At 49.3% G+C, this 26,308-nt stretch overlaps 1 protein-coding gene across 1 annotated transcript; it reads right to left on the bottom strand.

Moving 5' to 3' along the window:
• Positions 1-15,214: 15,214 nt before the first annotated feature.
• On the bottom strand, positions 15,215-26,189 carry LOC144138187 (tubulin beta-4B chain-like). Its single transcript, XM_077670356.1, has 6 exons — positions 26,012-26,189; positions 20,017-20,125; positions 19,670-19,780; positions 18,084-18,528; positions 16,124-16,560; positions 15,215-15,633 (listed from the first exon to the last, which is right to left on the bottom strand). Exons 1-6 carry the CDS (start codon positions 26,066-26,068, stop codon positions 15,452-15,454), a joined length of 1,341 nt encoding a protein of 446 aa, XP_077526482.1. The 5' UTR covers positions 26,069-26,189; the 3' UTR covers positions 15,215-15,451.
• Positions 26,190-26,308: the final 119 nt, after the last annotated feature.

Raw genomic sequence — 26,308 nt, 5'->3', positions numbered from 1 at the left:
ATGTGATACAATACTTTCGAGCGTTCGGCAAGGTTACAAAACTGTTTTACCATCTCCTTAGGTATACGATTACCGGGAAAATGCCGTCGGCCAAAGCCGGCAACCCCGGAGGCCTGGGATTTGTTTTCGTCTTGCATTTTCGCTTTGTCAGTTATTAGCAGCTGGCTGTTACCTTTGTTAGAAAGATTGTTCGATAAAGGAGCTGACGCTCCGACTCTTCGCGCTCCGCACGGGACCGGCTTCCCAAGGAATGGGGAGACTCCGGCAATGTTTCTCCCGGAGCGGTATCAAAAACTGAGCTTTAAATCACGTCTTGAGCTAGGGTATGCGGTTTGAAGTCTTTCATTGTGATAAAAGGTTACTACGCACACGCGGAATCTAGTGCAGACAAGCATCAAGAGTCAACCGAGCGCAAAGAGCAGGGAGACCCGCCGCGGTGGCTCAGTGGCTATGACTAGCCTCACTAAAGTTTATTTAGTGACGCTAGCTACGGCGTTGCGCTGCTGAACCCCTAGGACGCGGATTTGACTCCCGGCCGCGGTGGCCGCTTTTCTGATAGAGGCGAAAAGCGAAAACGCTTGTGCATGTATTCGAGATTTCGGCGCACGGTAAAGTTCGCCTGCAGGGGGTCAAAATTAATCCGGAGCCCTCCACTACGGCGCGCCTCGTCGCCTGCGCTAGGTCGGCGCGTTGAACCCACACATTCAATCCAGAAATAGCCGGGAGAGCGAGCCCGTGCGAAGCAGACGACAAATGCGAGAACTCCCAAGGCGACGTCATGGAGACCTAGGGTGCCTGGATGAGCGCGCGTGGAGCAGGGTGGGATCACGTAATCCAACTTAGCACGTCACACCAGGGTACTTCAGTTGAAAAACCCTGATCACACACGACGACGTGCCCGACGACGTGCCAGTTCAGCGCGTCGCTAACCCTGTGCGCGCGTTACCGCAAGATGGGTGCACCGTCGAACAGCTGTGGTGTGCGGTGAAGCCAACTCTTTTCGCACAGCGGACAGGTCATGACAAGCCCCAGACTCGCTGACGCTCTTGAACCGGCTGAATCCGGTTTCCGGTGCTTCGTATCTCCGAACACACGCCGCTCGTCGAGATCTCCAAATCCCTCCTCTCTCAGACTCAGCATGCTGGCTTCCACGGGACCGGGATAGAGAGTGTTCATGTGCGGCGTGTGCGTCTGTACTCTTTCGTGCCGTGTACGAAGCACCGAGAAAGCTGAGTGACCGTTGGCACTGTGATTATAAATCGCTTCAAGCGCCGCTCACTTGTTCTTCAGCATCGGATCATGCTGGCACTCTGTATGCTGTAAGCACGCTTACGGACTGCTGTACCTGTATCGTCATTTACGTTTTAACGCGAAAGTGTTTTATTCCCGGATACATAAAGATATCAGTGACGTCATATCCGTCACGGAAGTGACGTCAGTACAACGGAACAAGCGGCCTGTAAAGGGTGCACCCCTGCACATAGGGTCTTCTTTCGAGGAAGCAACCTTTAGTACTAAAGAGTACGTTATACTTCGGGTTGTTCGTTTTCGGGTTTTATACTTTAACACGAAAGTGTTTTATGCCAGTATACACCAAGATTTCACTGACGTCATATCCGTCACGGAAATGACGTCAGTACACCTTTGCAGAAGCGACCCGCCAGGAGGACGTCGCTCGTCAAGCACACCCACAAGACAGCCGCCGACCCGCAAATCATGCTCAGCTCCAGATTTCGCTCCACATTTCACTTTCGTGGTTTACCGTTTCCTATGGAAGAGAAATCAATCACAGCCTTTTTTTATTTTTTACTCTAGGCTCTCTCTCGTGGTCGCATGAGGCGAACTCTACTGCATTATCGCTCGTCCATTAGGCTACCACGGTGTTGGCGGAGGTAGGCCCTGGGACGCCTCCCCGATTGCAACAGCGGTTACCTTTGGATGTGCACGTTCTTCGCCCAAGCGAGAAAATTATACCCACTCTCTTCGAAAGAAGACGGACCAAGACGCTGCTGTCGGCTCCAATGACGCGGTAAGCTACCATGCTATATTCTTCCTTTTCTGCTAATACAGCTTAAGGTTTCGCAATTAATTTTTCACATAAACCTGTTAGGGAGCGAACTAAATAGACAGTGTCGATCTCCTCTCCCGGCAGCCGAAAAAATTTCAAAAAATATTTCACCCGCCATTCGCCTCATAGTGTTTCTCGGAATCCGCGTCTTCGTTTGCGATTTATTTCCCTCCAACAGTGCAATATGCTGGCATCGAATATGCGCCAGCCCAGCATTCTGAACAGGTACCTTATGCATGTTTTCTCTTCGTTTAGAAATTAGAATGAGCATATCGGGACGACACTCCTATTCTCCGTTTTACGACGTAGGCACAAATTTTCCTTGAACATTGAGCACTCGGTCATTATATATTGTCCACCATCACCGGTTACCTTAGTGCCATTGTATTTCGTGAAGTGGTGCTCGCGTTCAGGAAGCAACGATGTCTAAATTGCCTTTTATAGGTATGACTCACAACGACTTTATTGATTTTGCAACGTATTGCAGTGTGTGTCAATTTTGGTAGGTGCAGATCCGTGCAGGTCACTGCAGCCACGATTTAAGATGAAGAAATGACAAAAGGAAATAGGCACGCCGCACATTCATCCTCCCCGCTCCAAACTGTGCACACGAGACCGAAACCAGTGCTCATGGTACTTACCTTTTCTTCTCAGAAATGTTTTACAGTTGAACCTCGTTATAACACTGATATACTGGCGAATTATCGGGTATAGCGAATTAAAAAAGCGCTTTATTGGTCACGCCTCATTTCAGCGATACTCATTCTTTTATAACGAAAGTGAAACTCTGATAGCCATATGCGCACTATCGGTTATAACGAAGAAATATTTTACCGGTAGGCTGAGAAGCTATTTGGAAAAAAATTACGCCCACCTCCCCTCGCGGGAACCCTGGTGTGATGCGACGCTGAAGGGGGTTCCGTTGGGTGTTTCCGTTGGGTCGATTAGTCGAATTGCGTGAAACGCGTAGTGAACGTGAATTGCGTTCCAATCACATCGTTAGGTTCCACGCGAGGGGATGCGGGCGTAATTTTGAGCATAATGAGAGACGTTGTTGTTGTTTTCGTTTAGACGGAGGCTGCTTCGCGTCGCCGGAGCTCGGCGTCGGCAGCACGCTTCTCCGCATGGCAGCGGCGTGCAGCGCACCCGAAGGAGAGGAGACCGCGGAGAGAGAGAGTACTGCACATGCGCACAGCGCGCAGCGCAACCCACCGGCGGAGTGAGAGTGCGCTGCGCCACGCGCCCGCAGATGTTGGGCGAGAGTGTTCGCTATCGGAGAGAGGAGAGGGGGTGAGCGGAGGAGAGACGCAGCTGTGCGGACGCGGACGACGACGACGACGGACGCAGGACAGGGCCGCCGGCAAGAGATGCTCGTCTCAGCGTCGCATCTAAAAGTCGCGGAGCTCGAAACTGTAGAAAAGGCCCATTTGTTCGCTGCCATTACGGAAAACTTCATCCTGCTCAGTGCTGTGAATAGCCAACAGACAAAGATCACATCCTTCCTTTAAAAAATAGGAACGCCGGCCTGTTTCATCAGGTGAACTTTGTTCTTTTGTAATCTCCCGTTTCATGCTATCGTACATTGAGCTTGAAATGCCACAAGGAGGAAGATAATAGTCACCTTGTTTATAGTGAGTTCGAAGATTAAAAAAATGCGTTTTTGTATCAAGGATTTTTGTGGGGGCCAGATTACCGATTGGTTGGAACCGATTTTTAGCTACACTGTTACAACAAATATCGGATATAACGAAATGAATTACTGTCCCAATAGTACCTCATCATAACGAGGTTCCAGTGTATCTGTGCTTCCTTTAGAGTAGACTGAGCAATTGTTTCTTGCAGAAGCACAAGCTGAATAACGATGCCTTGACAGTCACGCTTCTCAATCAAGTGGATATGGGTTCAGACCGACTCATGGTAAGCGAAAACGAGTCAAACACACTTGTTATGAGACCAATTACGCGTATTTATAGCGCGATGTATAAATGTATATATATTATAATGACTCCAGAAACTTCGGACATTGCTTCGGATACGAAAGCTGGGACGGAGCGTGAATCAGCAGCTTTCGTTGTCCTCTCGAGCTTTTGCAATCTTCGACGCATCGCTCCATCGGTAATGTCAATTACCTAACACAGCGTTTTATCACCGAAATAGAACACTGATTTAGCCATCTCCAAGTAGTTTCATACACTACAGAAATGTGCCATTGTACGCTTAAGATATTCAGAATATATTGAAAATGCTTTTTTATTTTCTAGAAATGAACAGGGCGTAAAAAAATTTTCCATAAATACAATAAAAGTACACTCCCCTAAACACATTTCGAGCAGTACTGTCATAAAAAGCATATCAATATACTCCGAATATCTTTGGAATATGTTTCAAATCCGTTTTGTATACTTGTGTAATGACCACGGTAGAGATACGCCATAAATACAACAAAAGACCTAATGAAATTATCCTGTAATTTTATTAAAATACAACACTGCAGAAGGTAATTTAGGTTGGCTGAGTTTTCAGATACACGTGAAGCCTATCTAAAATTCTGCTTACACCGGGTTTCTAACGAATAAAATTTTTGTCCTTAATGTTTTAAAAAAAATGATGTTAAAGACTGAAGACAATATGTTCGCGCACTGCACGGTTTAAGGCAGACAAATAAAGTCCGAACTTCTAGGCAGACACCCTGCGTGCACATATATGTAAGCGATTGCGTTCCAGCGCATTTGGAGGGGGCAGGGGGCTGAAAATGCCGGACGTAGCATATTTAAATTGCACCAAAGACTCAAAAGTGATCGTACTATTTTCAGCCTATGGCAGCCACACCAAAGTTTCGTTACCAGTCACGTCAATATGTTTAAATTTTGGTACGATTTCAACATTGGAACAGTGATTTAGCCTTCTGTTTCCATCACGGAGCAAGAATAAAATTTTTGCTCCGTGGTTTCTATATATTCTTGCTCCGTGGTTTCCATTTTATGTCGTAGGACCACAATACGGAGAAGCATCCGCATCGTGCGTCCAGCTACAGGTGTAGCATCCACACATTCCATATGGTCTGGGAGTGCCAGAATAACCCAGACTTGAAACCAACTCCCAGTCCTACGTACGAGCAGCGGGCCGGGGAGTGAGCTTGCCAGCTCTGACCCGACTAGGCAGTTATGGGTGACCGAAAGGGCGAAGACGGTGGTAGAACCAACGGAGTCCTGGACTAAGGACCCCGCCCACCTACCAGCTCTTCAGTTGGATAAAGTTTTTCCTCCTCCTCCTCCACACAAAGCCGCAGCCAATACTCTGATGGAAATACGCTGCGTTTGCGGGCTGTGCCGAAGAAAATCTTCAAATTTAATTCAGAAGAACAAAGATGCTCGCTCGTGTCACCACGAGTGGTCTGAAAGGTTTGCGTGGCTTTCTTATGACTTTAAGCGCGTGCAGCAGCTTTCTTCCACGAGTGCCGTGAGACACTCGCGGAAGTAGGAAGTAGCACACGAGCTCTCTCGTTTTTGACGACGGGCTTCCAGAAGTGGAAGAAGGGTGCTGAGAGGATGCAACGCCACGAGAAAAGCCAATTCCATGTTGATGCTATAAACCATAGGCGGAGGCTACGGGGGTGAAGCGAGCCCCCTTTAGTGTTTCCCGGAGGGGGCTCTGCCCCCCACCTCGGGCGATGCTGATCCCTTTCCCCCCTCTACTCCCCCAAGTGTCATTATCAGTGCTTCCAGTTGACATTTCTTTAGAGGTGCCTCTACCGTGTCACTTGTTATTGGGCCTGAATGTTTAATGCATCATCGAAGTGGCGCAGACGTGGACGGCATATTTACATATTTTACATTTATTCCTTCGAATTCTTTCCATGAAAAGACAAGCGCACTAGAAACGCACTAGAAGCATGTATGTATTGTGAGCGCGTATGTCGCGTCGGCACAGCATCGACACTCCCAGGGACTGTTCGTACAATCTGGGCAATCTCCTGCATTGCCTCCTCGCAGTAACATTATCATCCTCATTAACAATACCCAATCCTCTTCGCTCGTGCATCATCATCATCGCTCTCGGTACGGTGTTGGGAACCGACTGGATCGCCGAATAAACGTCTCGGTTCACCCGTTGCTCAAGGGCCTTACAGTATGTATGTATGTATGTATGTATGTATGTATGTATGTATGTATGTATGTATGTATGCACGTATGTATGTATGCATGCACGTATGTATGTATGTATGTATGTATGTATGTATGTATGTATGTATGTATGTATGTATGTATGTATGTATGTATGTATGTATGTATGCATGCACGTATGTATGTATGTATGTATGTATGTATGTATGTATGTATGTATGTATGTGCATGATGATAGGTACATTTTATCGTCATCATCATCATTGGCTGCCAGTCAAGGGGGGCTGAGCCCACCCTGGGAAAATGAAAACTCTCCGCCTATATGGGACCCACAAGTTTTGAACGCGGTGTGGAGACGGCCCTGCGATGGTGGGGGCTGCTCATGTACGGCAATGGTGGCACAAATATCTTCGGATTCGGGATCGCCGCTCAGCTCAGAAAGATTTATTTTTGTCAAATGTAAAATATCACCATCATGAACACTGAAGACGAAGAGCAAGAAGATCTGCTCCTCGTGGCGCGAGCGCGCGATCGGAATTCTGGCAGCCATTAAAGAAAGGATTCCGATGGTTCCCCGGTCTCTCTCGTGTTTACAAGTGGTGCCGTGACCAGGATTTCTACCTCCACGCCACGAAAGCAAGCAGCCTGCCTTGGAGCAGCGTAGAAGACGGAGGCGCCGGAGCAGCTGATCGACCTGGTCCAGACAACGAGGAGACCCCCGCGGAATCAACGGGATCCGCCGAGCTGACTGAAACGTAAGAGGACTTCCGACAACCCTCTTCCAAGATGAGCAAAGAGATAGTAACAAAGAAGAGGAGGGCGATACGCGCGCAAATTACGCAGCTAATCAACGCAGCCGAACAGCAGATAGCAGAGAGAGCCGAAAGGACAACGTTATGCTCCACGCAAGCACAGATCAAGGGAATGGAAGCGCGACTTAAAGAAGCAAATAACCAAATGGAGCAATATTTAACAGACGAAGTGGCGGACAGTGAATTTGAAAGAATCCTTGAATACGACATGAAAATATTGGCTATACTCTCGAAGCTTGAAATGAGCATTGTGGAGTCCATCCCAAGCAACATAAATAGCCCGCCGATAGCACCAATCCCACAGTGCAGCGCAAGGACAGATGAATGGGAGTTGGTCAAATTGCCAAAGCTAGAGCTTATAAAATTCGACGGGAATATGCTTGAGTGGAACAGATTTTGGACACAATACAAGTCATCAGTTCACGACAGGCCTAACATGAGCAAAGCTCAGAAGTTCAACTATTTGATGGCGTCATTAGACGGAAAGGCAGCTGCTGAAATAGAAGGCTTACAGTTTTGCGCGGAAAAGAACTACGATCATGCAGTCCAATTGCTATTGGAAGCTTATGGAAGACACGACAAATCGGTGGATATTCACATGAACGAGCTGCTAAACATTCGAAAAGTGAAATCAATAAAGGATATTGAAGATCTTCGACGGCTGGTCCAGGCGGTACAAGTGAACATGCTCGCCCTTGAATCCCTAGATGTAAAACCCGAGTGCTATGCACCAATGCTAATGCCAGTGTTGAAGAGGGCTATTCCAGCAGAACTGTCAGTAGAGTTCAAGTTGAAGGAGTTGTCGCAGAACACACGGAACAGGGAAGAAAGACAGCAAAACGAGTCAACAGGAAAAAAAAGCGCAGAAGAACTAACCCGGTTGCTTGAATTCCTTCGGCATCAAGTAAACTTACGAGAGGAGACAGAAAAGGAGCAAACAACGGTCTCTCAAAAACAGTCAAAAGAAAGCACGAGACAGTTTCGAACGACAACAAATTTTTACAGCTCATCCGAAAGAGTGTGCGTATTTTGCAAACAGAACAACCACACGACTGAGGATTGTCGGCGCAATATGCAAATGGAAGAGAAAAAGGCAGCACTAACAGCTAACCGGGCATGTTTCAGGTGCACGCGGCCAAATCACACTGCGCGTGTCTGCAGAGCCAGCGTGCGATGCAAACAGTGTAAAGGAAGGCACGCGACATCAATGTGAAGGACAAAACGAGAAAAGAAAGCAGAACAACATGCCGCGATGGTCCAGCCACAAGAATCGACGGCCTGCACCATGCATGCCATTGAACGGCAGGAAAGGCAGTGCGTACTGCTTCAAACTGCGGTAGCTTGGATTGAAGGAGACTCCTCGGGCGACTACGCACGAATCTTACTTGACAGCGGCAGCCAAAGGTCATTCATCGCAGCCGGATTAGCAGAAGCAATTGGTGCAAAGATCATCAAACAAGAAAAGTTGACGATTGGCTCGTTCGGCGGTAATGAAACGGTGAAGACCATGGATGTGGTGCAAGTAACAGTAGGGCTGGAAACCAAGAGCTCGACCATCACAATCGAAGCACTGAAAGTAGACGTGATATCCCGTAATTGTCTGCCAGCACCCAGCAAAGACATCAGCGAAGAGATGAAGAAACTAGATTTGGCAATTGCCGACGACACCAATAAAACAAGAACGCAAAAGTCGATAGATTTGCTAATTGGCTCAGATTTTTATTGGGAATTCTTCACAGGAAAGATAAAACGAATAGGTGACAAATTAATGGCTGCGGAAACAACGCTCGGATGGGTAGTGCAAGGACCATACTGTCAAAACAAACTGAAAGTGACAAAAGACCAGACATTCATGGTACTTCATGTCGAAGCTACTGATAAAGGAATACAGGACGAATTGCAGAAATTCTGGAATTTGGAGTCAATCGGCATCACAATGGAATATGGTCCACCAAGTAACGAAGATAAGGTGTTAGAAGGGTTCGAGGAGAAAATAACGATGGAAAATGGCCGCTACGCAGTAGGTCTGCCATGGAAAGAGAACGTAAACCTGGACACGAACAGAGAAATCGCAGTGAAAAGGCTACGGCAATTAACAACGACGCTGAAGAAGAGTGGTGCTCTCAGAAGGTATGACGAGGCAATCTCAGAATATTTCACCTCTGGGGTAGCGGAAGAGGTGCAGGAAGGAGCAGAAAAAAATTCCCCCGCATTTCCCCGAGGGGGAGAATGTGAAAGTGCGAATGCACGGTTGTCGGCCCGCTTGCGGCGCTTGCGCTCGGCCCCCGCAGCCCACCGCCTCGCCGCCTTCTCTTCCATCTCTTCCATCGGGTTTGTAGTATCACGTGTACACCACGCAGTTATCAAGCCGCTATAACGCCGCTGAGTCGCCAACGCACGCCTCTGACGACGTAGTTTGAATGCGTTAAAGATATAAGGCGCGTCACTAACACTGATATCAGCGTCGCGTCTGTGGCTTGGTCGGTAGAGCGTCGCGCTGCGGCCGCAAAGTCCTCGGATCGAAACCTGGCGCCGGATGCTGTTTCTTTTTTAAATATAGAGGAGCACTGCGGACGCCGCCGCCGCCGCCGCCGGTGGATGGTTTGGGGTCGCTTATAAAGTGCATTCGCACTTAAAACCAAATACCCTTTGCTACTATATGCCCCACCACGCAGTCATACGAGAGGACCGAGCAACCACGAAAGTCAGAGTCGTTTTCGACGCGTCGTCAAGCACGATGGAAAACAGATCGCTAAATGACAATTTAGAAGCCGTTCCGAACTTTAACGAGGACATACTGTCCATGCTTATAAACTTCAGAAAAGAAAAGATTGCACTGATCGGAGACGTGGAAAAGGCATTTTTGCAAATCAGCATCCACAAGGAAGACCGAGACTCTTTGCGGTTTCTGTGGTGGAAACACGACGACCAGGGAAGACTAACTGACGAAATTCAGGCGTGGAGGATGACAAGAGTGACATTCGGCACTACACCGAGCACATTTCTACTGGCAGCCACAATTAAGCACCATCTAAAAGAAATGACTTCTGAATTTCCAGAAACAACAAAAAGACTACAGAGGGCAATTTACGTCGACGACGTGATGCTCGGAGCGGACACAGTCGATGAAGCCATCAAACTGTACAACGAGACGAAAATGGTGTTCGACAGAGCCTCGATGAACGTGAGAAAATGGACGTCAAACGACAAGCGAGGAAATGAAGTGTTCGACGCGACCGAAAAGGGCGAGGGTGCGCACAAGGAGCTTCGGTCTAGCGGCCGAACGAAGTTGTTAGGAATGATATGGAAACACCACGAGGACGTTCTGTGCTTTCCAGTGGAGAAATGGGTGTCAGACCTAACAATGCTCCCACTGACTAAAAGAACAGTGCTGCAGGCAACTGCTAATTAAAATATTTGATTCACTTGGACTATTGTCGCCATTCACCATACGAGCGAAAATAGGTTTCCAGAGCCTATGGAAACTGGACACAACATGGGATGATCCTTTACCTGCTGAAGAAGACAAAAGGTGGAGAGTTTTAATTGAAGAGGCATTAGCGATGAAACATCTACAAGTGCCCAGGTGCTATGCTGAAAATCAAGGTCTGATACAAGACTCAACGCTGCACGTCTTTGCCGACGCAAGCCCACTAGCATATGGAGCAGCAGCGTACCTCGTGACATCAAACAGCAATGGAACAACGACGGCAACATTAATGGTGGCGAAAAGTCGTGTGGCTCCGATCAAAGAACTCACGTTGGCTCGATTGGAATTGATGGCAGCAGTGCTAGCCGCAAGATTAGGAGATTACGTACAAAAACACTACGTGGGAAACCTGGGAAGCAGTCACTTTTGGACTGACTCTATGATAGTGTTGCACTGGATCAACGGAAGCAGCAAGAGAGAAGCATTCGTAGAGAATAGAGTCGCAGAAATACGGGCGAAAACGAAAGCGGGGAGCTGGTCATTTGTACAAGAAGAAGATAACCCAGCAGACCTACTAACGCGAGGAATCAAAGCACGTGCCTTGATTGAGTCACAACTATGGTGGCGCGGGCCCAGTTGGCTAGCGTCACAAGAAATGGATCGCTACAAAAACTGCGGAGGAGACGACCAGTTAATGATTGAAGAACAGAGGATCGAATGCAACAAGTGCACAGACGGAACAGAGAGACCGCCATCATCGATACTGAACATCGAGAACTATGGATCATACAATCGCCTTCTGAGAACAACTGCTTGGGTATTTAGATTCGTCAAGAACCTTAAAAAAGAACATTGGAAGGGCCCATTGGGAACGCAAGAAATAACCTCAGCGGAAAATTACTGGATTAAGAAAGGTCAAGAAGCATTTACAGGGCACAGCCATTCGCACCAAAAAGGAAAAAATGTGTTTCAAATACAAGGACAAGACGTATTTATTGACGATGAGGGGATTATACGGCAAAAAGGACGCGTTCAATTTAGCAATGCGATAAACAATCACGTCATCGTGTTACCGAAGCAAGGACATTTCACGGAGTTGCTTGTGAATCAAGTTCACCGTCTGACGATGCATGGTGGAGTTCAAGCAACGCTTGCTCAGCTGCGAACACGATTTTGGATCTTGCAAGGCCGTCAGACGGTCAAACGAGTAATAAACAAATGCATCATTTGTAAAAGACACAATGCAAGACCACTGAGCCAAGTGACACCTCCCTTACCAGCGGACCGAGTCACGCAAGCCATGCCATTTCAAGTCAGCGGAGTAGACTTTACAGGACCGCTCTACGCAGCCGACAAGGGCCAGTGCCTGAAACAGTATGTCGTGATTTTCACCTGCGCTGTCTCAAGAGCAGTTCATCTGGAAGTGGTCAACAACATGCCAACACTCAACTTCTTGCAAGCATTCCGCAGATTCACAGCGCGGCGAGGAATGCCAGCAATAGTGTATTCAGATAATGCGAAAACCTTCAAGGCGGCGGCGAAATACATCAATGATGTACTGGGCACCATTCAACGAGAGAACTTGGATGATTACTGCAGCTCACGTTATATCAAGTGGAAGCTGATAGCGGAGGGCGCACCGTGGTGGGGAAGGTTTTATGAGCGTCTTATACTCAGCCTTAAAACCTCCCTGAGGAAAATCATAGCGAGGATGACTATTACAGTAGAAGAGCTGCGAACCGTCATAACAGAAGTGGAAGGAGCTTTAAATAACCGACCGTTGACCTACGTGTACGGCGAGCCTATGCCAATAACCCCTGCGGACATCATCGGAGGGAGACAGCAACTTAACGATTCACAACGTCTCATCATCGGGAATATCGAAGAGGCCTGGAGAAGTAGGTGTCGGATCGTGCTGACTTGGTGGGCAAGATGGCATCGAGAATATCTCAAAGAAATCGGAGCGACAGCGCGTACAAAAGCAACGGCCAGTAAAGCGTTGGAGGAAGGCGACGTTCTTCTGGGAGGAACCGGCCCGAGGACATTCTGGGAAATGTGTAGAATAGAGAAGACGTACACAGGACGTGACGGTGTGACAAGGGCGTGTCTTCTGCGGAGAAGCAACAAGGAGCTTATACGGTGGTCTACCAAGCACGTTTACCCGCTCGAGGACGGTTTCAAATAAGCGCGCCACTGATCCTTCAAGCGCACTTCCGGCGGGCGGGACTCTGTAAAATATCACCATCATGAACACTGAAGACGAAGAGCAAGAAGATCTGCTCCTCGTGGCGCGAGCGCGCGATCGGAATTCTGGCAGCCATTAAAGAAAGGATTCAGATGGTTCCCCGGTCTCTCTCGTGTTTACAGTCAAACAAGGCCTCCCATGAAAATGGACATTGGGTTTTCCTTTAAAGAAGCTTCCAAAGTCCATTTCAGGTTCGCGAAAAGATCGAATGAACGAGCTTCGAGTTGGTCTAAAACAGCTCCGACAAGCTTGGCGCTTGTCTGCACAACGCTCACGAAGGCGAGCCCCCCTGGTCACGGCTTCAGAGACTCAAGCCATCGCAGAAGCCTTTATGCTTCATCCGCATCGGACCAACCACATTGCAGTCCGTGCGGACAGCCAGGGAGCCCTACGACGCTTCGCCACGAATGACATTCCACCCCCTGTCCACACCAACCTGGCAGCATACATGCAAGCTCATTTGCACCTGCACGTTTTCCTCGTGACCACCAAGGCATAGAAGGTAATGAACGAGCTCACGCTCTGGCCCCCGGCGCTTATTTCCAGGCCAGCCCTCAGCCGTGGCCTGAAGAATGCAATCCAAAAGAGGATAGAGCGATGCAACATAAAAGGCGCCGCGAACATCTCGGCAGCATCCGTACAGCAAGAATGTTACTTCCCTTCCCATCTGAGTTCATGTCACGAAGACACGCCACATACATCAGACAGGCGCAGACTTTGTCCTTCCCCTTCCCCTCCACTACAAACGGAAATCACCAGGCCGACCTCACTACCAGGTATGCGGTGGCTATCCGGACAATGAACACATTGGCGCTGTGTACGGGCCACCTCGTTTCCCACATTTCTTTCTACCAACCCTTTCTCCGGTGATATTCCCTGCTCGTGGTCTAGCTGGGCCGCTGGCCGCCCCGTGGTCCCTGTTGGCTGCCCACATTGAAATTCTTGGTCAACCTCCGCCAATGCCGCCACCGTCGGAGGACTCAACTCTGCGGGTCGGACTTGAGCTGCCGAATAAAGTTTGCTCTCTCTCTCTCTCTCTCTCTCTCTCTCTCTCTCTCTCTCTACCTGCCTTGACGCAACTGCTAACAAAAAATTGGAGTGGTTCAAATCGTGAGGCTCACGCAATAGTCCTTTTTGCCATGACGCACATCCATCCTGCCACAGTTAATCGTGAAATTATTCGTTCGTCTTGATTTTTTTTTATTCCCAATGTCTATATCACGAGCGGGAAACACGCAAAAGAGTTTTGAGCGCAGCGCAAAAGGTACAATTTCGCTCTCAATGCCCCGTTGGGGGTACGTACGCACCGCTCAAACGCTGCCTGTGGGAATGCTCCCAGGATCCCCCCCGCCCCCCATCACAAGCAGTGGGCAGCTCAGGCCTGGCTATCCAACCACTCTTGGTTGAATTTGGTGCTGAAGTCGCCACCAGCCTCGTGGCCACCCGTCTCTTTAAGGGCATCGGGTATGATATCAAAAGGGACTAAAAATTGGATTTTTTTATTATAGTGCCGAACTATTCTAACACTCTTTGGGAACGTCCCCACAAAGTGGCATCCTCAGATGCGCAGCAGAAGTCATTTAAAAATGGTGGCAAACACGCCCCATGTGGCCCCACAGTCACCACAAGAATTTGTGTGACGCACAATGGTATTTTTTTGCTTGAAAGCGTGCACGATAACGTTTATTTTTATAATTAGCGCATCGTTACTGGAATCTTTCTGCAGTTCACTGTATGCCGCGATGGCGGTGCGTTGGTTGAAAAAGCATTGCGCATGCATTGCGAAACGTTTGTTTACATCAGGTCGGTCGCCTATGATGCTGTTTGCGCGCGCGTAACTGGTTTCTTTTTCGACATAGAGCGATCTTTTAGGCCTGGAGTACACCGTGCTAGTAGCATTGGCTCGCTTTTCTCAGAATCCGCGCGAGATGCGACAATTTGACATCTTCTCTTCGTCTATTTGGGTTTCCGAAACAGTTTTTTTTTTTGCGAGTTCCGTATCAATGCTGCAACACATTCTGAACCAGAATAAGCATGTTATTTTATTCATCTTTCTCTAAAAAATCATAAAGTTTTTGTTAGTGCTGGGTGCATTTTTTAAAAAAATCAACGGTTAGTATTTTGGCTCGGAGGAAAGCCTGAGGTAATTAACACAAAAATGTTTCAGCGATTTACCTGCTAAAACATTTCTGAAAAATGCACCTTAGGCAGAGAAAAAATTTTAACTTAAGATTTTTATTTTTAAGAACAAATTTCTGTATGAAATTCTTCGCACGGTTAGTAGGCCTTTATTTTACATAACCTCCAAAACTTCAAGCCGATTGGTCGAAAAGCAGCGAAGTTAGCTTTTTTTTCCTTAAATGCTCCTGGGGGAGCTTCTGGATGCGACGTATGAGGCAAGGGGTGCTTTGAAATCAGGTGGTGTCGGTAAAACCGAAGCAGCTACCTACACAGGTAAGGGTTTACCCCCTGAAAACTAGGCTATTGCAGTTGACAGCTAAGGATGTTTAATGGTCATAAATACTGACATTAGGATGAAGTGGCGGAACAAAATTTATTTCCTCGAAGGTAAAGTGTAGGCGGAGAAAAAGGCAAAAGAGGACACAAAAGACAGGAAATACCAAAAAAATGAGGCCCGGAAGGAGAACAAGAGAAAAAGTAAAAGGAAACACACGGGTTTAAATAAAGCACGCACGAAAGTAGAACAAGGAAGCGAAAAAAAAGTAAACAAAGGAAACACACGGGTCAAAACAAAGTGGAACGCGGAGGCGTTCAGGCGTTGACGTCCTGCTCCGGCACATCTTCGAACTCTCCTTCCTCATCGGCCGTCGCCTCCTGGTACTGCTGGTACTCGGAGACCAGGTCATTCATGTTGGACTCGGCCTCTGTGAACTCCATCTCGTCCATGCCCTCTCCGGTGTACCAGTGGAGGAAGGCCCTGCGGCGGAACATGGCTGCGCAGAGAACACGGAAAAGAGGCGAGACGGATACCAGACAATCAAGGACTGAGTGCACACTCAAGAGAAGTCTCTCCTATGAAGAGGAACCAGAGTGAAATCTAAAGGCTACACCAATACCGCAATTGAATCCCCACGTGGTAGAAATTATTCCGGGCCCATTAATAGCGCCTCGAGCACCTTGTATCTTCCGCTCGTAAAACCACAGAAATTCAGAGTAGCATTGGTGGAAAGCGTAGTTCCAAAGCATGCCTGGAGAACTAAATACGCGTGGATCAGTAGCATATAACTTATAGCAGACATTTTAACTATTACATCAACTTTGAGAATGCTCGCCTTACAGGCTTTATACAAACCAGTTATGCTAAACAGTGTACACAAACGCTGGGTAAAATTTCATAACGGCAAACATGCCTACTTGTCTAAGTTTCATACACCACATAGCCACGTCAAGTTCGGAGGCCATTCAAAGCAACCCAGGACGTACCAGTGAACTGCTCCGAGATGCGCTTGAAGAGCTCTTGAATGGCAGTGCTGTTGCCAATGAAGGTACCCGACATCTTCAGGCCACGAGGTGGAATGTCGCAGACAGCTGTCTTGACGTTGTTCGGGATCCACTCCACGAAGTACGAGGGGTTTTTGTTCTGGACATTGAGCATTTGTTCGTCCACCTCCCGCATGGACATGCGGCCACGGAAGATGGCGGCCACGGTGAGGTACCGGCCGTGTCGAGGGTCGCACGCCGCCATCATGTTCTTGGCATCAAACATCTGCTGAGTGAGCTCGGGAACAGACAGAGCCCGGTACTGCTGTGCACCCCTGGCAGTCAGTGGAGCGAAGCCGGGCATGAAGAAATGGAGCCGCGGGAAGGGGACCATGTTCACGGCCAGCTTGCGCAGGTCGGCGTTGAGTTGTCCAGGGAACCTGCGTGCGTTAAAGGGAAGAAGGCAAAGCGCGAGATGCGAAGATTGAAATAAAAAAAAATGGCTCCAATCCACGCTGTGATGGGAGTTAGAAAGCGAAGCTGTAAACGACACCCACACCAATTGCCAATGCGGCGTCACTTTAACACACGTGGCTCTACGAAGAGTGAAATCAGATTCTCTCAGCCGTTACCCGCAATTCGCGGGGGCGGCGTCCCGAACGCAGTAGCGGCCGTGCGTCGGCACAAATGAAACGGAGAGAAGCGTCTTCGGAAGGGTGAGACAACAGAAGCTAGCCATCCTGATGTGCTAGTTCGGGGCTACACCACCGCGCGACACAAGCGCAGACATCGAAAAAATTCGACACGTGAGCTTAGCGATTCGCATTTATACCGATTTGAACTAGTTTTGCAAGTTTTCAAATTGCGAGAAAGCTTAGGGAACTTTTATAATCTCTATTTATCGGAACCGGTTGCTCCTTTTGCCCTTTAATACCTGCTAAAATACAACCAAATTGGTCTTAGTGCGCAAAAGGTAGCGTTTCTCTAGCGGCTAGCTCTGCATGTGGTCTCTACATTTTGTTTTTCCGCGCTGCAAACCAATTGTTAACGCATCTTTGCTGTACAACAACTTAATCCCGACGGGTTACCCAGGAGGTGCTGTTGAACAAGTTAATCAAGCCGTGCGTAGGAAGCGCGCAATGACGGGAAGCTGCGCCAAAACGGGCCCAAAACAGCAATCGCTGAAGCAGACGACAAAGCCGTCCCGCCGAGAGAGAGAGACACAGAGAGAGACAGAGACAGAATCCACTCTATGTGAAACTGGTTTTAGGGCGGTGGAGTGGCAGTGGCCTAGAGTGCCGCCGCGACGTCTAGGGCCCGACCGGTGACCAGTTCTTAGCGGTCGCGGTCCGAGCACCTCAGAGCCTGTTTTAAGAGGGTGGGGGAGGGCGGAGGGGGGGGGAAGGGTCACGTGCACATTCGCAGAGTGAGTGCTAGAGCGTGTACGGCGCGTCTCACAAGGGACAGTTGGGAGAGGAAAAGAGGTGAGGGTACGTATGCACTAATAGATTGCGGTGGGGAAAGGAGTGCGTCTGAAGAAGACGCCACATGTGGGCAGCCTCGGCTGTGAGGGAGGGGTGAGGAGGGGGAAGTTGTCTGTGAAGGAGGCGGTAATGTTGGGTGGGTGATGCCGCGGTATGTGCAGCAGTATGTGAATGGGACATCTCGAGAACGCCGTGATTAGGTGTAAAAGAAGCGCCTGCCCGGGGTGTAAAAGCTAGGGCTTGGTTGTCGTCTCACCGACGCGCCCGCAGGTTTGTGCCGGAACCTGCGCGCGGGGAACGAGGGATAACCATTCGCCGTGCCATCTACACTGCTCCGCGAGCGAAAAGCGCCCTGCCCCTCCCGATCCGCGTTGGGAGTTTCTTGTCGCGCACGCCACGAAGAAACCATTGGCTGGTAAAGGTAGAAAGCTTTGCTTTAAAAGGAAGGACTTAACCGAAGCATCTACAGGGGGACCTACCGGAGGCAGGTAGTGACACCCGACATGGTGGCAGAGACGAGATGGTTCAGGTCACCGTAAGTGGGCGTGGTCAGCTTCAGCGTGCGGGAGCAGATGTCGTAGAGGGCCTCATTGTCGATGCAGAAGGTCTCATCGGTGTTCTCGACCAGCTGGTGCACCGACAGGGTGGCGTTGTAGGGCTCCACGATCGTGTCTGAGACCTTGGGAGAGGGGACAACGCTGAAGCTGTTCATGATCCTGTCCGGGTACTCTTCCCGGATCTTCGAGATGAGCAGGGTGCCCATGCCCGAGCCGGTACCTCCTCCGAGGGAGTGGGTGAGCTGGAAGCCCTGCAGGCAGTCGCACGCCTCGGCCTCTCTCCGCACTCGGTCGAGCACAGAGTCCACCAGCTCTGCTCCCTCGGTGTAGTGGCCCTTGGCCCAGTTGTTGCCGGCACCACTCTGACCTGCAAGGCCAGGATGAGTAGGCTCTTCAAATGGGACGCAACAATAACACATGAGGGACCTAGAGAGAGGACAACGTTTGTGAAGCACCGAAAGGCCGATAGTGGCTGCCTGGTCAATAAAGAACACCGTTCGAAACAAAGGCGTACCATCACAAGATATAACAAACAACCGAGTGAGATGTGAAACCGGAGAGTGGGGAAGTACAAGGGCTTAGGCAAGGCAAAACTTGGAAATTCAGGCTGATAATCGCCGACATTTCATCATCATCATCTGCAGGGCAAAGGCCTCTCCCATATATCTCCAATTTTCCCGGTTCTGTGCTAACTGCGACCTATCCATCCCCGCAAACTTCGTGATCTCATCTGCCTATCTAACGTTCTGCCGCCTCCTGCCACGCTTGCCTCCTCTAGGGATCCACTTAATGACCTTTAATGACCAACGGTTATCTTGCCTTCACATTACATGTCCTACCCGCACCCCTTTCTTAATTTCGACTAATATGACCTTAACGCGCGAATGTTCCCTGACCCACTCCGCTCTCTTGTCCCTTAATGGTACACCTATCATCTTCCGCTCCAATGCTCGCCGAGTCGCCCATGCAGCTGTCATACTTTCTCTTTCAGGGACAATGGTAGGCTGCCATTCAATATCTGAGAATGCCTGCCGAAAGCACTGTACCCCATTCTTATCCTTCTAATCTCTGCCTAATGGTTGGGATCCGGGGTCACAACTAGGCACAAGTAGATATATTCGCTTACCCCTTCCATTGCCTCGCCACCTATCTCAAAGAGTTTCCTTTCAGTCCCACGGTTCTCTGTTTGTCCAGTGCGGAACGCCTGCTTTGCAATTTTTCCCCCGAGTTACTTAGCAAGGCAACGTCATCAGCAAATCTGAGGTTACTGAGGAATTCTCCATTAACCCTTACTCCCACCTGTTCCGAATCCAAGTTCTGAATACGTCTTGTAAACATGCTGCGAATAACATTGGAGAGATTGTGTCTCCTTCTCTGACGCCCTTCCTATAGGTATTTTACTGCTCTCGTTATGGGGGGCGATGGTAGCTGGCATCTTTTAGTAGGTAGTAATTGATTTAGCCCATCCGACCAGTAATGACAGCGAGGGTAATGAGGGCAGTACTCGCCGAAGACGAAGTTGTCGGGTCTGTAGAGCTGTCCATACGGTCCAGACCGGACGGAGTTCATGGTGCCGGGCTCCAAGTCCACCAGGATGGCCCGAGGCACGTATTTGCCTCCTGAAACAAGGCAACAGAGGCGCGGTCAGCTCAAAACTCAGTATTCAAAATACGTGATAAATAGATCTGGTCAGGGCATTCAGCCCTTAGCAGAAGGACAGTAGATTCGAGTATGCTGGGCAATACATTAATACCCAGGATATTATTACGCAATTTTTATCTGTCAACATCGGGGAGCAGCGGCGGTTATCCCGCCATATACGCTGCCCATGAGGATATTACACATGAACCTTTACCAGAGGCCTCATTGTAGTAGACGTTGATGCGCTCGAGCTGAAGCTCCGAGTCTCCGTGGTAGCTCCCAGTGTAGTCGATGCCGTGCTCGTCGGAAATAACCTCCCAGAACTGCAGACAAAGAAAGCGGTGGGGGAAGAGGTTTAAGTGCACTACAGAAATGCGAAGGTGGTGCAGTTCCACAGATTATTAGGGGAGGGCTGAATAGTGAAAAGGTGCACTTACGCGACAAAAAACAGCCCAGAATTCTGAAATGCGTCAAGGAAGTAATGCGTAACCAAACAACTTTCAACTATTCTCAACTTTTGTAACCTCTGCACGATCTGGTATAGCTGGTAAAATGGAATGGCTTCACCAGCCGCGACACAGAGTTAGTGTTACAGTACCCGTTTCCAGAGTACCGGGAGCCGACTGGACATGCGGGAATTCGTTACGGTAGGGTGACTTAGTTCCGGCGAAGGGCGGCCCGCCTCGCCATGGCCTCTTCCACGCATTCGTTCCGCTGAGGGGGGGCCCGCCTAGCCTTGCCCGCGCATGCGCAGTCGGGTCTCAGTACAACGGAAACGGCACGCTGACACGGTAACAAAGATAAGATAAACTAGAGTTATCAGATCGTTTACATATTTGCGTTACCTCTTTGGGTGTTACCCGAAGCCGAAGTTTTCGTTTACCCCTGAAAACGGTACGCCACGTTTTAGCACACCGTTTACGGGTTTGTGTATTCCGGCCGCCATGGTGTAGGAAGCGACATCTCTTAAATTGATATCAAAGCTAATCACGCACAATTTTGTTGCTCAATTTGCTTTGAATGTTTCACGTTTCGGATGAGGCGTTCACTAACACTAGTTTTTATAATACTGTAGCTATCACCTATAGAGAGACATTTACTGAGTAGAATTAGAAGGTATACGCTGAAATTTACGCCCGCTTTCGGCAAGTAGTGAGTAAAATTTGTTGTAATTACACAACCTGCACTACCTAGCCCAGGCCAAATTTGGGGGCGCATATTTCTACGCGGCATATGTACTGTGGAACACTGCTGTACCCCCAGCTCCGTCAAGCTGTCCTTGAGATAGCTTTTTTCTTCCAGCACCCGGCATTGTGTATTCTGAACATGATGCCAATAAAGTTCATCGTTCAAAAGCACTTTGCGAGCTTAGAAACCGATCAACTATTTAAGGCAGGCGAGGCTTGGCACGAGTAGGGACGGTCATTTTGCTCGCTCGTCTGAGAAATGTAATCGTTTGTCGTGCTCCTGTGCATTATTGAGCAAGAAAAACGCGATAAACATCAACTAGGAATAGTTTTATCGGCTGTACAAAGCATCCAGCGCCGAGCTCACCGCCTTTGCTGTAATCAAGACGTGAGGGTATAAGTCGTGTGCTCAGGAAGCTCGCCGTCAACGGTAACGCCTGTGACGGTAAGTTACCCTTCGCGAGAAATCCTCGCGCATGCGCAGACGCCTCCCGCGCGCACGCTAGACGGTAACGTAAACCGGCTAACGGTATACCTGTCAGCAGCTGTGGTGATCACTGAGCTGTACAGCTGAGATCCTTGTTATTTCCCTGCGCCACCTGAGGATACGTGGGGGGCGATTTACAGTCTTTGTCAAAATTTTGTGGGCCACGGCGACCGTGGCCGGAGCGCTGCCAAGCAGGGGCGCTGCGCTTGCTGCTGTCGGCTGGTTGCGTGGCTAAAGGGAGCGAGGGGAACTTCTGCTCTTGCTTTTGCAGTGTGCCCGAGCAACAAGTGCTGCGCAAAGTGCCTGCGCTGAAGCGAAGTGCGCCTGCTCTGGGAAGCCGGCCCCGCTGCACTTATCGCGCCAGCCCTACTACGAAAGGAAAAGCGATAGTTCCCCTCGCCCTCTTTAGCCGCGTAACCAGCCGACAGTCGCAAGCGCAGCGCCCCTGCTCGACCGCACGCCTGCTCCGGCCAGGGTCACCGTGGCCCACAAAATTTTGACAAAGACTGTACATGCGCTAGGAATACAGGCAACGATGGTTTCAAGGGTGCTCAGCTACAGGTAAACCTGGATGTAACGAATTCCTGGATTTAACGAAGTTTTTCAATGATTGATTGATTTGATTGATTTTAGGGTTTAACGCGCCGACGCAACGCAGGCGATGAGGCGCGCCGTAGTGGAGGGCTCCGGATTAATTTTGACCACCTGGGGATCTTTAACGTGCGCCGAAATCTCGTACACACGGGCGTTTTTGCTTTTCGCCTCCATCAGAAAAGCGGCCGCCGCGGCCGGGTATCGAACCCGCGACCTCGTGCTCAGCAGCGCAACGCCAGCCCCCGCGGCGGGTGAAGTTTTCAATTCTCCATTGCCAACTCCATTGAAACCCACGTGTTCGCGACCTCTATGTAACGAAGGCGTCGCGACGGTTAACTTTGGTGTAACGAATTCGTTACGCCGCGGAGCCATGTTTTTTGCCACTTTTTCTGTAAAAAATGGCTGGAGAAATGAAGAAGTGCGATATCGGTTGGGTGCTAGGCCTGTCTGTCGGCGTGTAGTCGCGTGTCTAAACTGCCATTTGTGTGTTCTGCCACAAAACGAAAAATTCAAGACAAGCTCGCAATTTCAAGTGCCGGCTCCACAGGCGAGAAAGAAGAACGTCGCCGCCTGGTACAATATCTCGGCTATAGTGTCTGTCTTGTGTGTTCCTTGCTGTTTTCTGCCGCTACGCCGGTCCATGGCGGAGTTCAGTGGAGCCAGCCTTGCGGCCGTCTCAAGTGCGAGAAATTTTGAGTGCGGAAAACAGCATCAGGTTCGCGAAAAGACGGCTTTTCAGCATCAGTTTGGTCCTTGAAACGCGTTAAGGCACCGAAAAGTGTCAAAAGTGGTACTTAAGTTAAGCCTGTAAATGCGGGGTTAAGTGACCTAGCGTCTTTGGAGTGCTGTGTTGTGCCCAAGCTCGGGGGAAAACAGCAGGCGCAAATAAAGCCGTTTTTCACCATGAAATAAATCCTTGAGCGGTGAGTCACCATCCCTTATGTCTAGCATTTGTTTCATTTCCACTTCATTCACGCGAGCCTTAATTCAACACCTGCATGTAACGAAAAATTGCGAATTTTTTCGACTTCATTATATCCAGGTTTAATGTGCAGTAAACATGCCTGAACAGTCAAGATCACCAAGCACCAACCCGAAAAAAAACAGCAAGAGCAGCGATAATATAGAAAGTCTGACAAGGGACAGCTCGCAACCACACGTCCGAGCTTGCTTGATTGATTATGGGGCTTAACGCGCCGACGCTATAGACAGGCGATAATGCGCACGGTAGTGGAGGGCTCCGGATTCACTTTGACCACTTCGGCATCTTTACCGTGCGTCTAAATCAAGGACAAACGGCAGTTTTCGCTTTTCGCCCTTATCAGAGGAGCGGCCGCCACAGCCGGGAATCGAGCTTGCGTCCTTGGGCTCACCTGCACAACGCCTTAAGCCCGTTCTACATGGGGCGAATTTCGCTTGCGAATTCGCAGCTGCGGCGCCGCTCGTGCACCAAAACGATCTATTCTCGTTGCTGTGACGAATTTCCAAATGTTTGGAAGAGTCGAACTTCTGTTGTGAACGCCGCTTAGCATTTGGAAATATGTCGCAGCAGTGAAAATAGAAAAAATGAAATCTTTTCGCTGCACGGGCGGCGCCGAAACAGCGAACTCGCAGGGGAAATTCGCCCCATGAGCCACCACGGCGGTGCACACGTGCGAGTTGCGAAACCTGTTTATCCGAGCCCTTGCAAGGAACCGGGCCCCAGAGGCGCTGCTTGCATGTGCAGACAGGCGAAATTAAATGCATGACTTCGTGTAGCGCCAACAAAACGACAAGTACAAAGGGGGGCGACGGGCACAAGCGCTAACTTCCAACTGAGTTTATTGAAAAAAATGCGTGAATTTAAAAACACTTGTCAAAAGAAGCAAAGAAGCAAATTTTGTCATGAGCTGTTTTTTTTCTGTTCTTTCCTATCTGTTTCTTTTGATAAGTGTTTTTAAATTTACGCATTTTTTCAATAAACTCAGTTGGAAGTTAGCGCGTGTGCCCGTCGCCCCCATTTGTCCTTGTCGTTTTGTTGGCGCTACCGCTACCAACTAGCCCAAACTAACAAGAAATTGAATGCTCGTGAATGACGAGACATTGCTCACGGGAAGCCCGTGCATGGTGACGGCGCATATAGTGCACCAGTCAAATTGCATCCACGTCTACTCAAGCGAAATTTAGGTACGCCGAATCGAAAGAGCCCCAACAATAAATTTCTCGAATAATCACGTGGGAGCCAGAAACCTGCGCGCGCGCAAGATTCTTTCAACGCGGTATGCCGTTTCCTGTAGTCGTGCAAAGGCAGATTTTAAATAGCGCACGCGCAAGAGGTTCGCAACCTGTCTGCTTAATTGGTTCAAAATAAATTACGCTACAAACGTCGAGGGAAGCACGCTAGCTGCACGCAGAAAATAAAACCGCTTGTGACCAGCACCGAGGTGGGTACCAACGCCGAGAAGGGCATTTTTCCGCAAAAATATTTACTTAGATACAGTTTGCAAAGAAAAAGAATAATAAACATTGTGATTTCCGTAAGTTCGGGCAACAGGCACATTGTGCATGAAAGGAGTCAACAATCTCGGATATAAGTGAAAGTAAAGTAAAATTAACAAGCAAAATGCCGAAAAAAGTCCAGTTAAACAGCGGGAGAAAAAAATACGGCTTGAGCGCAGAAAACAAGCTAAGAACAAAATATGAGTTTCAAAAATTGAAAAAAAAGACCGGTTTATCTTAAAGAAACGGGCACTTGAAATTTCGGCTCACCAAAGAAAATCACTGTTGAAAGACCGCAGACGGTATGGTCATTATTGGCACAATAAGGAGCCGTCGGCGCACTTCGCAGTTAATAAAACATCCCTAAATTCGACGTGAACGATCTTACTAGCACTGCCACACAGTCAATGAATAAAACTATTACCCGCCGCGAACGGCAGCCTCAATGCTGCGTGCACTCGTGCACGGAGGGGTGCCGTCGAACACTATCACAGAAGTGGTAAAAAAAATGGTAATAAACGCGGCGCAGCCGCAGTGGCCGAAGACAAAAAAAAAAAAAACGCGAACCCGGAAAACGCCAATCCGCTTTAACGAATCCCTATACAGCGAGCCGTTTATAGGTACCAAGCCAAGCCGAGTAGCGAAGCCCAGTAGCTGAGCGTGTTAAGTTGTGTGCGGTAAGAGAATGGCACACAGCAAACCGAAGCTCTCTCGCGAGACGATACGAAATGCGGGAAGCGGCAATGAGCATGGAAAATAAGACAAGCATTTCTGTAGAAGCAAACACGGATAGCAAGCTGCCTCGACACGCTGAGAAAGGTCAACGAAGGCACGGCCGAGTTGGGCAGGGATTTATACACCCCCCCTACTAACACGCCCCCAGAAAGACTTCGACACCCCCCCCCCCAAAAAAAAAAAAAAAAAAGATTCCACAACCACAAACACCCCCCCCCCCCCCCCCAAATCGAAATTCTGCATAAACCCCTGGAGTTGAGACAATTCGAACGGCTCACAAACGTCGGCTTGGGCGTGAAAACCACTGGGATTTACAGCGGAAAAGCCAGCACGCATGAAATAACCGGGAGGGCAGCAATTAGAATAAAAAAGCTGCGCGTTACCAAACGCGCAAAGCCCGCAGCAAAACTTCGCCCCTGACCCGGCCGCGAGACGGCTTTGCTGGCAACTATCCCATTGGGGTCATCGCTCCGGCATCGTTAACGGGCGTGGCTAACTACATCGTCCCCTACTCGGAACGTGTGACAAGAAAAATCAGCGTAAATGCGCGCCTGATTACAGGCGATCGTGCAAAAAGAAGAACACGCATTGAACTAAGGCGCGAGAAATTGCAGCTGATGGCTGCGAAAAGGTCGTGGCCACGGCGGCTGGTTTCGCGTTCGGTTAGGCCTAGCAGTGCCGCCTTGCGCAGACTTCCCAAATTGCGGCACGAAATAAAGCTGTCTTACCTTGGCTCCTATTTGGTTGCCGCACTGGCCGGCCTGGATGTGGACGATCTCTCGCATGCTGGAACCGGCCGCGGGAGCTTCACACCGAAGGAAGACCACAAAGACTGGCAGTGACGAGCCCGACCAGGAGACAGCTTACGGCGCGAGAGCAACGGCCAGAATGACTGACGGGACAAGGTGGGGTATGCTTTTCACATTCGACGCGCGCGTCCGCAGCCAATCGGGGCCAGCCACTCCCAACGCTCTGATTGGCGAGCTTGGTGGCGTGACTATTGCTGTCGAATTTGTTCAACTTGA

The sequence above is a fragment of the Haemaphysalis longicornis genome, unplaced genomic scaffold, assembly GCF_048455015.1.
Source record: "Haemaphysalis longicornis isolate Haplotype H1 unplaced genomic scaffold, Haemaphysalis longicornis Haplotype H1 scaffold_5, whole genome shotgun sequence".
NCBI classification, from domain to species: Eukaryota; Metazoa; Arthropoda; class Arachnida; order Ixodida; family Ixodidae; genus Haemaphysalis; species Haemaphysalis longicornis.
Note: the sequence above shows the minus strand (reverse complement) of the source record. Positions and strands in the feature narration are given on the sequence as shown.